Source organism: Rhamphochromis sp. 'chilingali' (assembly GCF_963969265.1).
Source record: "Rhamphochromis sp. 'chilingali' genome assembly, chromosome: 22".
NCBI classification, from domain to species: domain Eukaryota; kingdom Metazoa; phylum Chordata; class Actinopteri; order Cichliformes; family Cichlidae; genus Rhamphochromis; species Rhamphochromis sp. 'chilingali'.
In genome coordinates, this window is record NC_137950.1 from 25,047,006 (window position 1) to 25,063,472 (window position 16,467).

Genomic DNA, 16,467 nt, shown 5'->3' on the forward strand with positions numbered 1-16,467 from the left:
TGTTTTACCTTTAACAGTGTCATGCATCCACTTCAAACAAACACATAGAAGAGAGGAAAGAGGGAGAGGAAAAGAGGACAGGTTTATTTAAAGAATGTGGGCTAAATTCATAAAGATTTTTTAGGGGAGAAATGAAAAGTGAAAACTGTTGTAACTCTCCCGGGTGTGTTGTCTGCTTATGCAGGGCTGCAAGAGCCAGATAAGGCAGGTCGAGCCTTGCTCTGTGCAGAGGAGTTCTCACACCTGTGTGCAGTTTAAGGTGCTAATGACTGCAGGTGGGCAGGCTGTACATTAGTGGTGTTGCTTGCTTCAGCTGTTTTTTCTCCAGGGGATGAGTCGGCTCAGCCTGGTCCCCAACTACTGCCGCTAATCCCACCAGGTAACTTTTAATGAACCTATTCCCTTCATCTCACTGCCTGACAAAATTAACTCATTCGCACAAGAAAACCTGTTAGAAGATCAGCACTGTGTTCCTTGCTTTAAGTGAATTGACAAAGCTAGGTGTGGTGATTGTTTGTCAGACATGTGTTCTGTACACACAGATAAAAGTTTCACAAGTGAGAAAACGCACAGATAATTCAGTGAATTCATTGGTATCCTTCAGTATTGCTGTTTGATGTTTCATTTCACCATTACTGACTGTAACCTGATGATAAGATGAGCAAATGTGAGGTGGTGTTTCCTTTTATCTAATCTCTTTCCAGTGATTTCAACACAATGCAATACACCTTGCACTGTCTGACAATATCCATGGTTAACTTATGGGATTTAAACACATGAAAGAATCAAAATTGAGCTTGATAAACGGGAGATAAGAATAGTGCCCTTTTCACCAAGTGCAACCTCTTGGATTTCCCAGTGTACACACAAGTTTTATTGATTTGGACAGAAATCAAAGAAATTTTGTGGTTGTAAGAGCTGATGGTTGAAAGGTAGTTTAATAAATTGCACAATGTACACTTTAATACAAGACAGGTTTTGATCTCTGTGATCATGTTCTTTTTTTTATCAGCGGAGGTGATGGTGGTCAAGGTTCAAAGGTTTTGAAGTCTCATGCTCATTCATTTTTATGGGTTCTTATTCTGTGTTGCCCTTCAGAGCAGAGGAAGAAGATCTGCTGTGAGCACATGCCACGCACCTCTAAGGATCAGCAGCAGGTAGGAGAACCTGTCGCTATTTCTAATTGTGTTGGTTAATTTCTAAACTATCATTAATTTTAGGACCTGTTCTTAAAAATCTCATTATAAATGTGTCAATAGATTTGTTGCACAAAAGGTAAAATATTTTTAAATGCACCTGCTTGACTGTTCAGTTGTCTTAATTAACATCTTTACCTAAGTGCAGTTCAGCAGTTTGTCACAACGGTCAAGAAACCTTCCTATGCTTAAAGTAAAATGGCCATTAAAGCATGGATTTATGTTCTTCTCATTTTAGGTGTTTATAAATATTCTGCGGCACTTACTGTCTTTACACTGTACGGGCTGTAATTCTCTCTTGACCTTTTTATGGGTTGGGCTCTAACTTGAGTGACTAGAATAACTTGCACAATTCATGTTGACTTTGAACTTGATTTATGGGCACAATATCGAGAGCAGTGTGAAGGAGCCCAGATGCATCACAATGATGTATAGTTTAGCTTAGCTTTTAAAGAAACTTGACTTACATTTGATCAAATAGTAAAGACCTGGAGGTCTAAATCTTTATAAATCCACAACATTGTTCTGTATCCCTGCAGACTCTCCACCATGGACTTCAGCTTCCACTTCCTGTTCTCCCCACTCCCAACCCCTATAATTGTCTCCTTGTTCGCTTTGGCCGCTGCCACCCTATTTTACCTGAACACTCGACCAAGTCCCATCCGGTCCCCCACTGACCTCAGCTGCCAAACTATGGGTATCAAGGTAAAAGTCAGAAAACTGTCAGATCTTGTCAAATATGACTGTTAAATTGGTGCATAATCTGCTACAGAATGTCACAGTGTCTCTGTTTGAAATCCTTAGGATGGTGCAAGAAAGTCTGCTTTGTTGGAGGATAACAACAACCTGATATCATATTACTGCAAAGATGCAAAGACACTCTATGAGGTTTTTCAGAGGGGTCTGAAGGTTTCAGGTAATATCACTGAATTTGTTATATGCATCTTTTACAAAACAAATCCCAATGTTGCCTAGCTTTCTTTTGAGGTTTAATGAGCATGTTTTCAGTCTGCCTTGATAAAGCTGGGTGGTAGAAATGGCAAAGGTTACAATGTTATCAGTTCATGTTATCCACGGTTCTAGTTATCTTATTTTGGATATGGATTAAAACCTGATAACATACAAAATGATTTAATTAACCGAAGACCTAAGAAAGTTCTCCAGTCTTAAAGTTGGCATCTACCTGTCCCTTATACTTGGTGGTTAGTTTATTCTGAATTTAACTCCTCCGTACAATTTCTTCAGATAGGAACAGTAATTCCACTTGGGTGTGACCCTTTTGTGGGTGTGGTCTTAGTCCAAATCCAAAAAGAACTCAAAGTTCTTTAAAAAAATAAAAAAGATCAAACCTCGATCTGACTTAACTTCCATATGTATGCTGCAGGTTTAAGCTAAACACTCTTCTGGTAGTAATGAATATGCAGAGTATGTGTGATGTAGTGATGTGTGTGGATGGTGAAAATGTGCCATTTATAAGGAATAAATGTAACAAACAGTTGTATAGGCTTTGCTGTTCATACTTCAACTGTATAAATCCAAACATGTTAATTTCAAACACCGATACCCTTTATAAACATTAATAGGCATAACTGTTTAAAATGTGTACAACTATAAATAAATAAATAAATAAAATAAAAGTCAAAAATTGGTACCTAAAAACAAAAAGGTATGTAAAAGGTGCATGTAAATTTAAGCGTTCATGTGAAGTTCACTGGAATAAAAGGGGTCGGCAGCCCTATGCTTTTGGCCACGCCCTCTTCTCAACGCTGACAGGCGTCTTAATTGCGCAAGAATGACGTAGAGCGAGGCCTTGCTAAAGAAGAAATCACAATAAACCAAATTACTAGTCGGGCTCATAAGTGGGATAACTCTTGTGCTGAACACGGCATAAAATATGTAGCATAAAGCATTTATGCTCTGTTTAACAAGACAGTTTTTCCAGGCAGGAAAATGCTTCTAAAGGGAAAACTCAGAAACTAGATGCTGCTTCTCCCAGCTGAGAAATGGAAAAACTTGAGTATATGCATAAACTAGTTAACTCTCATATTGATTGCATTCCTTTAAGCACCTTGACAGTGTTGTGAAGCTCACGTTAAATCTCTTGTTGTTCCAGGTAATGGACCATGTTTAGGCTACAGAAAACCAGGAAGACCATACCAGTGGCTGAAGTACCGACAGGTAAAAGGATCAGCATCTGGGGGAAAACATTAACACCAGCTGTGAATTTCAGTTCATACTCACCCCCCCCCCCCCCCCCCCCCCCCCCCCCCCCCCCTCTCTCTCTCTCTCTCTCTCCAAAAGGTGACTGACAGAGCAGAGCACCTGGGATCTGGGCTTATTCATAGGGGTTTGAAGCCAAACTCTAACACCTTTGTTGGTATCTTTGCCCAGAACAGACCTGAGGTCAGTGAAGTTTAGATTTATTTATTTATTTATTTATTGTCTTTTCAATGTGATCAACATGCTGCAAATGTCTTACTGTTTCATTGGTCACTTGCAGTGGGTTATTGGTGAACTGGCATGTTACACCTATTCAATGGTAGTTGTTCCCCTGTACGACACGCTGGGTCCGGAGGCTCTTGTGTTTATTATCGACCGAGGTAATTGAGTTTCTCTTTGAATCCAATTCTGCTAATTAGAGCTGGGTGGAAGTCCGGTATCTCCCTGATCCCTACAGGGATCTGTGACTTTCCATTAATCTTTTCTTTTCCAATGTGCTCCTTCAAACATATTTTGCTTTTGATTTTCTGATTTAGCTCTGGAAAATTTATAAGTGGCATTAGATTGAGGCATTTGTCTCAAATTGTACTGGTTTCAATTTGAACAATAGCCTTCTAATTTAATAAGAGTCCAGCTGATGTTTTGCTCTGTTTCAGCTGAGCTTTCCACAGTGCTTTGTGACAATCAAAAGAAAGCAGAAACACTCCTGCAGAATCGGGAGAAAGGCCAGACTCCAGTCCTCAAAACCATCATCATTATGGACTCTTTCAACTCCGAGTTGGTCGAGCGAGGAGCAAAGTGTGGTGTGAACATTGCATCCTTGGAGGAAATGGAGGTAATGCACGCTGAGCACAAATAGTGGTTACAGATGAGTCATTGCTTTTGTTTTCTCCTCGCTTGGGAACTAACATTTAAGATCTGTACTAAAACTGCTAGAAGACATTCAGCATTATTGAAAACATGCTTTGTTTTTATTCTCCAGGCACTGGGGAAAAGTAATCCTCAAAAGCCAATTGTAAGTTTCTGATACAGCCATGCAATGAAATTCATTTGAGTCTTAAAAACACTGCACACTGTTCTGATGAACTGATTTCATGTTCCAACAGCCACCAAAGCCAGAGGACCTCAGCATTGTTTGTTTCACCAGCGGCACAACAGGTAATGGTTTTACTTAAGAATATCAAAGTCATTTCCTGCAGGAATTAAATCATTTAGGAAACTTTAACTTGATGAAAGTTAAATCCAAATTTAATATAACAAGACAAAGTGGCAATGATGAAGGTGATAATTAACCACAATATGGAAAGGATGGCAAACTTGGTCTCAGTGAGGGTGGGAACCCTTTGGAAGGATTGCTATAAAATTATTTTGCACTAATTTTGGTGACTCACTGGACTTCCCCGTGAGTACAAACACGAAGTTAACACTTGTGGTTTGAAGCAAAATATGTTGACAGCTTTGATGGAACCTTTTAACCCCTTTTTATGAATATTATGTCTTTACCAGGAAGAAATGAGGTGTTTATTATCCTGACTGATCAACAATTTGCAACAAATGTTTTTTAAATGTACATATCTCCTTAGCCTGCAGCCAACCTGTATATTTGACACATAATTATTTGGAATAGAATTCAACTTTATTGTCATTGCACAGGTACATGGCAACGAAATGCAGTTTGCTGGGGGGGGTTGTTTTTTTTGTTTTTCGGGGGGACCTGCACCTAATGAATTGCCCATTAAAATGAATCAAATCCTTAGAAATGTTTTGTCAAACTGTCTTTAGGAAATGTGTCTTGGTATCGTGATGGAAGCATGTAAGGAAAACATGTTCTTCCTGGCCTATTATTCAAAGCAGTTGTGAAGGAAACGGTGTGAAAACATTTTGGGAGAAGTGGATAGCACTACGTTTGATGTTTAGGCTTTTAAGGGTAAATCATTGTACTCATTTGTCAGGAAATCCCAAGGGAGCAATGCTGACCCATGAGAACGTGGTCGCCGATGCTGCAGGTGTACTCAAAACCATTGAGGTACATGAAAAGTGGAGTGGTTTTTGATTTTTTTTTTTTTTTTTTCTTTCCCCATTCTAAATGTTGGGGTGAAAAAAAACTCGTGTAATGAGCGAAAATTTGTGCTAACAGAGCTTCTGTGTAAATGCAGGTATCGATGATTCCAAACACCCAGGATGTCACAATTTCATTCCTGCCATTGGCACACATGTTTGAGAGAGTCGTGCAGGTAAGGTCCATACTTGATCATCCTTCAAAGTTCTCTTTAGGTGTGCTAACTTTATTTTGTATTTTGCAGACGGTGATGTTTGGTGCTGGAGCTAAGGTGGGATTCTTCCAGGGTGACATCAGACTGCTGCCAGATGACATGAAGACACTGCAGCCCACCCTCTTTCCAGTTGTGCCTCGACTTCTCAACCGTATCTATGACAAGGTGGGTGTATGTGTGTGTGTAAGCTAAACAGCTCACATTCCTTTTAAATATACTACAAAGAATTAACACAACACAACTCCAGTTTCATTGATATCAAGTGCACAAATTTTCTTTGACTCTTAGGTTCAGAGCGGAGCCACTACACCTTTCAAGAAATGGTTATTGAACTTTGCAGTGGAGAGGAAATATGCAGAGGTGAAGGATGGCATCATCAGGAAGAACAGCGTATGGGACAAGCTCATCTTCAACAAAGTCCAGGTACTGCTTCTGTTTGAATAGCTGTAGTTCTCAAGGGACACACACCTAATAAAAACACAAGCAGCAGAGTAAATTGTGTGCACTCATGGCCACTTAATTAAGTACAGCTGAACAGCTGCACTTTAAGTCAAACATCTGGTGAGCCAGTCACATGGCAGCAGCCATGCATTTATGTTCAGAGTTCAAACTGATGATCTTTAAAGGGAAGGAAGGTGTTTTTAAAAATTCTATGAACTTGGCATTATTCTTAGTGTCAGACAAGACTGCTTAGTATTTCAGAAACTGCAGAAATGCTGGGGGCTTTTTTTTTTCCCCCTCCCCACACACTGCCATCTTTGGGATGTAAATGACCCCAAAGTGCTTTACAGTACATTCAGACACACACACACTGGTGATGGCAAGCTACCTTGTAGCCACAGCTGCCCTGCCCACAGATTAGTGGCTGACCTGCTCTGCTACCTGAGCTACAGCCACCCCATTGTACACATTTTCCAGCAGAATAACACACAATGTCATAAAGCACAAATCATCTCAAACTGAACATGACGGTGGATTCACTGATGTCAAATATCCTCCAGTCATTAGATCCCAATCCATACACCTTTGGGATGTGGAAGAGGATATCATGGATGTGCGACTGAATCTGCAGCAAGCCTGTGACAGTTATGCCAATATTGACCATAATCTTGACTAGACTGTATGGCAAAAAGAATTAAGCAGAAGGGGATCCAACCCAGCACTAGCAAGGTCAAGTCACTGACTGCATGTTGAATTGTCAGTGGGTAATTGACTGTGCAAAAAGGGTACACGGTTCATGAGGAAATGGAGACGTTTTGGGACTTTGCATTCACGGGGAGGACCCCCTGATCTTCTAGTTAATGTAACCTTCCCCTTAAATATTCAAAAGCTGCAATGCATTCACTAAAAGTATATGTGCTCAACCTTTCTTTTAGGAGTCTCTAGGGGGGCGTGTGAGGGTCATGGTGACTGGCGCAGCACCCATATCTCCCTCTGTTCTCAAATTTCTCAGAGCTGCTCTGGGTTGCCAGGTAATAAACACTTTAATCCTGTGTGTGTGTGTGTAGTTTGTATTCAGATTTCTATGACTCAGGTAGTCTCTTGATATTGAAATGTACTATAAGATGGTGGTAGACTTTCAAGGGCTTTGGTACATGTTGTTTTCCTGTAAACATGCACATCTTGTTAAAATAACAACATTAAAAGTGAATTAGGTCCAAGAACAGGAGGTTCCACAATGGTATCTTACAGATTTAAGATTGTGATTACAATGTTCACTTGTTTTATTGGTCCCCTTAGATCTTTGAGGGGTATGGTCAGACCGAGTGCACAGCCAGCTGCACGATCACCATGCCATGTGATGCCACTGCAGGTACATGGCACAGAAGCATGCTGAGTTTATCATCACTTCCCACTTCTCACTGACATTTTGTGTTTAATGTTATTTTCATCTTAAACATTTGGTTTCGTTTTTTGTTGCTCCTCCTATAGGTCATGTTGGGGTGCCGTTGCCTTGCAATTTTGTGAAGTTGGTGGATGTTGAAGATATGAACTACTTTGCTTCAAATGGTGAAGGAGAGGTAGGCTTTTTGCAATTCAGACAGTGAGGCTTTGGGATATTTAAACCTGCAGCAAGAGCAGTTTAATCTGAAGTACTGAGGTAAGTTCAGTAATTTATCCAAGCATGTTCTTAAAGAGTAAATAAGAGTAAGTTTTTAAACATCATCACTTGTCTCAAAAGTAAATAGACTAAGTTGTAGCCTATAGTTAACCGTATAGTTCTGCATCTGTTTTTGCCATGAATTAAAACAGGTGGGTGGGCAATAGTTTACTTCTGGTTTGACAGGTTGTTTGTTTTTTAAAGGGAAAAGTGGATAAATGCATGGATGGGTTAAATAAAAAAAAAAAGAATGTTCTACTCATCCTGTAATTTCATTACTTTTTTCTTCTTCTTCCCAGGTCTGTATCAAGGGCAACAATGTGTTCAAGGGGTACTTAAAAGATCCAGAGAGGACTGCAGAGGCCTTGGATGAAGAGGGTTGGCTCCATACTGGAGACGTTGGGAAATGGCTTCCGGTAAATAGTCCAGCCATTTTTAAGTCTGACTAAAAGTACGACCACATGCTTTCCTTCCATGTACCCATCATATAGAACACAAAGTAAAGTTTAGTAGAAAATGAGGTGGAATCAGAGTTTAAGAGCTCAAAGGCTCTTATAAGTGAGCTACTAAATTTGTTTGTTTTTTTTCTTTTCACTGCTTGCCCTGGAAGACATGATAGTTACACTGCCTGACAAGAATGTAGGGGCTTTCTTGAGGTTCTGCCATTTAAAAGGATCAGACTGACCTTGAGGTGCTTGTTCTCTTGCATGTTAAGTTTAGTGAAGACATCAGCAACTCATTTATCTGTCAACTAAATGTAAATCTTCAGCAAGAGATGACTGGCTCTTGAAAGTACTGGGGATTCAAGGGGAAAGTTGGATCTGTTTTAATATGGGGAGGGGGAAATTGTTTTTTGGTAAAATTAAATATAACAACATACAAGCTCCATCACTTTAGAAGTACTGGTGAACAGAATGGGGTTTTTGCTTTTCCTGCAGGCTGTAGCTTTTGGAGTGTTATTGGTTTTCAAGGAACTCTTACCAAGAAACCAACATGACTTCCATTTAAAAATGTTTACTTGAAGCTCAGGAACAATGCTTTCCCAGATGTGGACCATTATTTTAATGAGATGTAGGGACACACAACTGTTCAAATCACGCTCCCATTCTCTGATCTGGCCTGGTTTTTGTTTGTGGCAGAATGGAGTTCTCAAGATTATTGACCGGAAGAAGAACATCTTCAAGCTGGCTCAAGGAGAGTACATCGCACCAGAGAAGATTGAGAATGTGTATGTACGCAGTGCACCAGTGGCACAAGTGTTTGTGCATGGAGACAGTCTACAGGTAAATCTTTGGGCACCTTTGCTATGTATACACAGTGGATAAAATTCACCTAGACTACACTGTCTTCTTTGTCTCTAGTCTTGCCTGGTTGCCGTTGTGGTCCCTGATCCTGAAGTCCTGCCAGGTTTTGCTAAAAATCTTGGCTTTCATGGTTCCATTGAAGAACTCTGCAAGATCCCTGTAATGTTTTTCTCTTGCAAGTTTTGTAACACAATCGTATAAACTTGAAATGACTTGCTGAAAAAAAAAAAAAAAAATTATTTGTCTTTGTCTGCAGGAAGTTAAGAGGGCAATTATTTCAGACCTGACCAAACTAGGAAAAGAAGCAGGACTCAAGTCCTTTGAGCAGGTGATGACTCATCCTTTATTGCAAAAATGAAACTGCTGTGTAATGTCTTGGGAAGTTGGCTGTTATCCACATTATCAACACCTTTTTGGAGGTTTTCTGCACTTCTCAGTAACCTGGCTTTTATCACCCTCTAATGGTTAAAATGTGCAAAATCAGCTAATTCTTGTCATGTGCCCCAAAATGTCAATTTTCTTAATAATTATTAGCCTGTTAATCTTTAGTTTACAATATATGCCATAACTTGAGAAATGTAACATTAATTTGCTTTCTATCATGGCTAACATTTTCCATTTTACTAACTCATGCAGGTTAAAGATGTGCACCTCCATCCTGAGCAATTCACCATTGAGAACGGCCTGTTAACCCCCACCCTTAAAGCAAAGCGGGCTGAGCTCAAAAACCTCTTCCAGTTTCAGATTGACCAACTTTATGCTAAAATCCAGTAACCTGAATAAACAACTTAAGACAAAAGACAAGCAGTTATTTTCCATCATCTGTCAAACTTTATAGAATGGTGACTTAAACATTGGTTTTAATGCTTTGGTTTTTTCCCCTGGTTTTTTGTTTTTCTTCTTTTTTTTTTTTTTTTTTAAATAACATTGAAGAGCACTGAAATGATGCGGTTTTGTTGGCACCAATTCACTTACGTTATAGCTCAAGTGAATTATCGAGTTCCAGTTAAAGGTTGAAAGGTCACCTAAGTTGAGGAAATGGGTTTGGTGAACTTGGTACAATCTAATAAGAATAAACTGGGGGGAGGGATGCATTATGGAAAGTGAACTGAAAACAAAAGCAAAACAAGCAGTGTATACATTTTGATGCTGCTGCTGCTGCCTGACTCTGAGGCCTGTTTGTATGTGGTCCCCAGGACTTCATATCAAGTTTGATTACAGATGAACATTTCTGCTGTGGCTCAACACCGCCCTCATGTGTTGCTTTCAAACATAGCAGGAACAAACAAGTTTTGTGCTAAAACAGCTCTAAAGGGCAATCAAGTGAATAATTTCCAGTCTATACATCACAGCTTTCAAGTGTTCAGCACTAAGACACACTGATTTCAGCATTTAAAGGTAAGGTAGGCAGAACACTGACACTTTAAGTTCACAGCTAACTTGGATCTAATTTCTTGTAGGAGTTGAAGCTGTGCTTTTGCATTTCAATTAATTTTTATTGAACCCCTTTGTGGATTTATGCCAAGATAAAATCTGAATTTGTGTATATTTTGACTGACTTGTAAACATGCTTGTCAGAAAAGCTTAGCACAGAAAGGGGAGAACAGGAAGTAAGAAGGCTCTTGGAACCCTTTATTTGTTTTAAGATGTTCAGTATTTAAAAACCAGTATATTTTCCTGCTCCAGTAATACTTTCCACACTCTCCTACCCAAACTATCATCCTCTCCACTCTTTTAACTCTCTCCTTTGTGTACAATTCTCTTCCTCATTGACTCCCTCCTACCTTCTCTTCTCTCATTTTCCCCCTCCTCTTCTACGCCCTTCTATTCTGTACCTCTTTCATACTTAGTTTATAAAAAAAAAAAAAATTTCACCTCCATCTCCCTCTTGTCTTCCTTCATTTTTTTTTTTTTTTTTTTTTTTTTTTTTTTCCACTTCAGACTGTTTCTTTACTCTTGAGGACAAAGGGCGAGGATGTACCCCTCTCTACCTACCACCAAAGAGGTGTTTTCAAGTTGTAGGTGGGTTTCAACCTGAAAGCAGAAATATTACATTTCTAATGTGATCAAATGTTAAACACTGACCTAATTGTGACCCAAGATGCCTTTATTGGTCTGCTCCATATAAAAAGGTTATGTTGTGAGGAAGTATTTACCTGCAGGAATATGGAAATTACACAGAAGGAATGAGAGGCTTGAAAAATGAATTTTGTTAAACATCAGTCGAGAGGTTTGAGGCAACGGGCACCAATGTTTAAATAAAGAATTATTGAATTTACTTTGCATATTTTTTTCTTTTTGTTCAAAGTCAATTTAATCATTTGCTTTTATTTTATTCTGAAATGCAATAATAGACTAATCCTTTCTCAGGCGAATATAAAAGAATGAAAACAAAGCGCAGCGTGTGTCTGCAGGTATTTATCGTACGTCTCAATCAGTGATTGACACATTGTTTTCAAAACAGCCTTTGCAGTGCTAATGTAGGTGTGCAGGTCCAAAAAAGCTTGAATAGTTTTCTTTGTTGTTCTTTAAGCAAACTGTTACACTATGCAGAACCATCAGGATGAAACTGTATTAATGTAGCTTCCACACGTTATGTAAAAACTTCTGTTTTTATTCTAATGACTTGACTTGGCAGCAGTTACATGTTTGCATTCACACTACTATTAATCCTTCTGTGTCTAAATCTTTGATCCATGCATTAGCTTATGATGTGAACTTTTTGATGAGCAGGGTCTCAACACATTATGAAATTCTCACATAAAACTGGTATGTCAGGAGTGCTGATGTGCTTTTACAAACCTTGGTGGTAGAAATGCCAGCAAATCTATTCTGACTGAAAGTTTCAGTTCCTGAAAAAACATGATCGCATTAATTTGGATCATACTGATCTCTTATCTTTTCAAGCCCGGAGTTTATTTGCACTAATTCCTCTTCCTGGTGCAAGAAACTTCCCCATAAGGAGTTATGTTGAGACAAAGAGTCTGGTTCTTTTAAGGTTTTTATAATATATTTTATATTTTTATGCAGTCATATGTTTAATTGTTTCAGCAGTTTGCTTGTTTGTCCTTTTAAAACCATTAATTTGAAAAATTCTATTATAGCAACACAAATTTTGAAATGGTCACTAATTTAGAAGATGGCCCATCATATTCACCTTTTTTTTTTTTCCCTATCCATGAAAGAACTTGATCACTGGCTCCATATTTCTATTTTTCAATAAGAAAGGGAGATTGACTTTAGTTATTTGTAATTTAGCTCCTTATTTTGTGTGTGTGGCTGTGTGATTTCCTTCATAGATCTTTAGAAAATATTTGGCTGATTGAAAAATAATGAACACTTTAAACATAAAACACCAGAATTTATTAATATAATGTACAACAATGTGCACCTACTAAAATAAAATAAAATAGAATGATTGAACAACCCAATGGGCTTTGAATGGGCTTTCCTATGTTTTATACAAATACATTTGATAAATATCATCCATTATTTGATTTCAAGTTGCCACATAGGAAATCTGGGGGGGGAATCACATTAACTTAATCATTTATTTCCAAATTTCTGGCATCTCTGAATACATATACTGAATATTAGTCCTAAAATAATATATATGCGAGTTTTCCAAACGTGTATTCACTGATATTATCGCCTGCGCCATATTTTACCAGACATAATACAGCAAGCTAAGATACTACAAATGATTATGGTGGTAATGCTGCCCCCTTGTGTCGGGACTCCTGCGTCGTCTGAGCGTAACTGCAGGCTGCATCTGCATACCGCTCCACCGCCGCACCTGGACTTTTTACCGTTTCCGAAGAACTTACACCGCCCCCTTCCTGCTCCCTGACCACTTTAGAGACTCCTTGGGGCTGCACGTTTAGTGAGAAAGTGAATCTGTAAGCAAATGTCACCTCTTTTTAAGCGACTATTTGGATTCAGGGTGATTTTGTTGTAAATAAACTTACCTGTGAACCGGATCAGCTGCGCTACACACCTTCTTCAATATGGCTTCTTCCGCTACAGGTGATCACGAAGATCAGGTAAGTGAACTTTTAAGTTGCCCCGCTGCTTAAACCAAATTCACAGCACAATGGAGGAGGATTTAGCACCTTGTTGGACCTGTTGCCGTTTGTTTAGACTGTATTTGCAAATGCAAAGAACGTGTTGCTTACTCACAAAGCACAGCTTCTTCACTGTTGATTTAAAGTTTTATTTTCCTCAAAAGGAAAGTGGGGGAAAAAAAACAACAGCCATAAATCAAGCGAGGTGTTGCATCACGTATCTAAGAATTCCTTTGATATCCAAATAGTTGGTTAAACTCCTGGTTTAAGAGTTAATCCGTATCGGTAACACATGCAGGACATTCCTTGTGTTGACAGTGCTGATACGATTCCATGAAATTATTACTAATGCTTAGTCATCACTTTTGTCCTGCTGTCCTCTCACATTTCATGTTAGATATGCAAAGGAGCTGCAAATATTGCAAAAAAGGTAAACGGAAACCCGTTACTACTTGAAACGATAGTGTGAATTAATCCCTATTTCGAAAATATGACGTGACTTGCAAAGTATTTTCTTGTGAAGCTCAGGGAAGTGCAGTTTGCACAGATACCGTGACCTTTTTCATGGCTTTATACACTTGGTGTTTCACCCCAAGAAACGATAAGGACTGAATTAAAACTATGTTAAATATATTATATAGTATATGTTTTTTATTATTTTATTATTTTATTTTTATGTAGAGTATCGCCGATACTGCACATTTTAGTGGTTCATGCAGACTATGGTGTAAAAATATTCTCATATTCTTTATCTATAATTACTAGAGATGCACTGATACATCGACCTATGGCATTGGCAGCAGCCAATATTTATCTGTTATGTAATGTAAGTTTTGCACAAATATACATTAAAATGTGTAATTGAGGTGTAAAAATAATTTAAATAACATTGGATATTTATTCAAAATAAGGGTTTTACACACATTATTTTTAGTTGCTCGATACAACTATGTTGTTAGGGCGAGAAAATGTGTATGTTGGGATAGTGAAATGATGGGTTCTGTAGAGCAGTGGCAAAACTTGCCACACAAACTGGAAATTGAGACTCTTTGCAACCAGTGGTTGCCAAGGTCGCTAGACCCATCTGTCAACCACTTGCCAGTCCACTGGGAAATAAACAGTTTTTCTTGCTTTTTGAGGGGCAGTCAACAACCACCTGTGCTACTGGAGTCTTATCTACTTGACCCTAAAATGTCACCATGATTAACAAAATGGGCAAATTGGCAGACAAGTTAAAACCAAGTCTGGAGGTTAGTGGTCACGTGACAGCAAAAAGGCCACATTGTTATTCTAAACCCCACTGCTGCTGCAGAATTTCACTGTTGGTGCATCACATATTACAGACAGATGACAAGCTGAAGAGAAGAGCAAACATAGTGTCTTTCTATGGTAATTTGCGCTTTGCAACGTGTGCCGCAGACAGTGCTGAGAGTTTTGTAAACAGCAGACATCAAACTACTCTGCTAGACAACCTATGTTATACATAATCTCTGAATTACTCCAAACATTGTTTTCTGTATTAGGTTCATTGTCAGATCGTAGAGGACAACATAGCTGCTGATGAAGTTGCATAAGTGCACACTTGAGGTGACAGTGTCTGCAAATACGTTCTGCCTCAGACTGTGTGAGGTTCCAAACCCTGACCCAGGGGAGGAATGTGTTTTGCATCAGACAGAGTAATTAACAGGCTTCTACATGTCCCTCTTATCAGTACTGACATAGTTACTAACCCGGCACAACTGATCTGCAAATATCATAAATATGTCTGTTAGTGCAAGAGTCTGAGCTTTACTTTGACTTGCGTGTGCTCGATTGAGACTCTTTTAGTCTCTCTTCATATACACGTTAGGTGTCTTTCCCATCTCAGGGCTAAAGGTGCCACATTCGAAAGGTGACCACTGAGGAGCTACATACTACTAAAGTATCAACACTATACTGATGCTTATGGTCAATTTTGGCAGATGGCATACACAACCTTAATGGACTGCATTGTTTTGTTATCGAAGAAAATTATGCTGGCTCCCTAGAAAGATGCTACTTTTATCAGACTTGAATATTTCATTATAAGGAAGTGAGATATGCAAATTTAAATGCTGACACTGTTGTAAAGCATGACCTCAAACTGGATTTTCGTAACATTTTGAACACTGTTAAGGAACAACAACATAAAAAGACTTTAATAATCTAGTTGCATTAGTTGCACCTTGCTAATAATGGGTTCGACCTCGTTTTGCCTTCACAACTTCCCTAATTTATCTTAACTCATCTACCAGCCTCTCTCCTGATGCTTGCTCTATGATGATTTTGGTTCTGGATTTTTTTCCGTCTTACCCTTCTAGTTGTCTTGTAACCTGAAGGCTATCGACCAGTCTTGTTTGAGCAGTCTTTGGTGGCATGCAGGCTAACAGTCAACATTGTGGGATGGCATAACAAAAGGATATCGTCTAATAACAGTTAAACCATTATTTAAAATAAATAAATGTATCTAAACTGATGAAATCTGACCTGCTGACAGAAACAGAAATCAACCTTGGTTCAAACACCTTTTCAGAAACAGGATTTTACAAAGTTAAAACATGAATAAAATCTTACATGTTTTAAAATGATCATAGTATTATGGAGTGGTATATTCATGAATGCTTTTTAAAGGAATTCACTGAGATTTGACCTTAACTCCTACTGAAAATATGTGCATGGCCTTTTATTTACATTATATGTATTATTGAGTTCTACTCATGTCCTTTGTACATTTTCAAATATTTGCCAACATTTCTGTGAAATACTGGAAATAGTAAAGCCTTTTTTTTTTTTTTTTTAGCTCTACCAGCTCTCTTCTTTCCATTGATTTCTTTGTGCATCTGTCTGTTTGCGGTGCCACCTATCTGTCCATTAATGTTGGACCACAGATTGTGATGGGAAATAGAAGGCTGTTCAGTTTTGTGAGTGGTGCTAGTAATAACTGCCTGTTGCCAAGGGGCAGGAGGTTTATTGTGGCAGAACAAACAATGTGCGACTACACCTATGTCCTGCTCAATAGCAAATGGACAACGTGGTGATTACTCTGCAGCTGCAGCCTGCAGAGCTGTGTGTGTACTGGGCGGTCTGATGAGATGAAAAGACTGGCAGTAGTGATATTACTGTCATCTGTCTCACAATCGGCTTTATCAGCTAATGCTAGATTTTTTAGTCCAATGACACCAATGAGACTTGATTAAATTTCTGATTGCTGTGTTTGAGTTATTTCTGTTTGAAAAATAGTAGTTATAATTTCCTGCAGCTTGTGGAGGGAAAAAAAATCTGATTGAAGAA

General features: G+C 38.7%; 2 protein-coding genes across 2 annotated transcripts in view; both read left to right on the top strand.

Annotated features, from left to right (window-relative positions):
* Window positions 1–1,113: 1,113 nt before the first annotated feature.
* Window positions 1,114–9,868, top strand: acsl5 (acyl-CoA synthetase long chain family member 5; the record flags this gene model as incomplete). Its single annotated transcript, XM_080873047.1, has 21 exons — window positions 1,114–1,157; window positions 1,736–1,901; window positions 2,001–2,112; window positions 3,310–3,374; window positions 3,498–3,599; window positions 3,697–3,796; window positions 4,073–4,251; window positions 4,399–4,431; window positions 4,523–4,574; window positions 5,369–5,442; window positions 5,573–5,650; window positions 5,720–5,854; window positions 5,978–6,112; window positions 7,066–7,161; window positions 7,430–7,502; window positions 7,622–7,710; window positions 8,090–8,206; window positions 8,930–9,073; window positions 9,152–9,253; window positions 9,351–9,422; window positions 9,731–9,868. The coding sequence occupies exons 2-21, from the start codon at window positions 1,746–1,748 to the stop codon at window positions 9,866–9,868; spliced, it is 2,052 nt and encodes a 683-aa protein (XP_080729173.1). The 5' UTR covers window positions 1,114–1,157; window positions 1,736–1,745.
* Window positions 9,869–12,894: 3,026 nt separating this feature from the next.
* Window positions 12,895–16,467, top strand: part of LOC308390310 (ankyrin-3-like) — a 177,868-nt gene continuing 174,295 nt past the window's right edge. Inside the window, exon 1 of the mRNA XM_080872148.1 lies at window positions 12,895–13,137. Within this exon, the coding sequence (XP_080728274.1) occupies window positions 13,102–13,137 (36 nt within the window). The 5' untranslated portion in view covers window positions 12,895–13,101. The remainder of the gene's footprint in view (window positions 13,138–16,467) is intronic.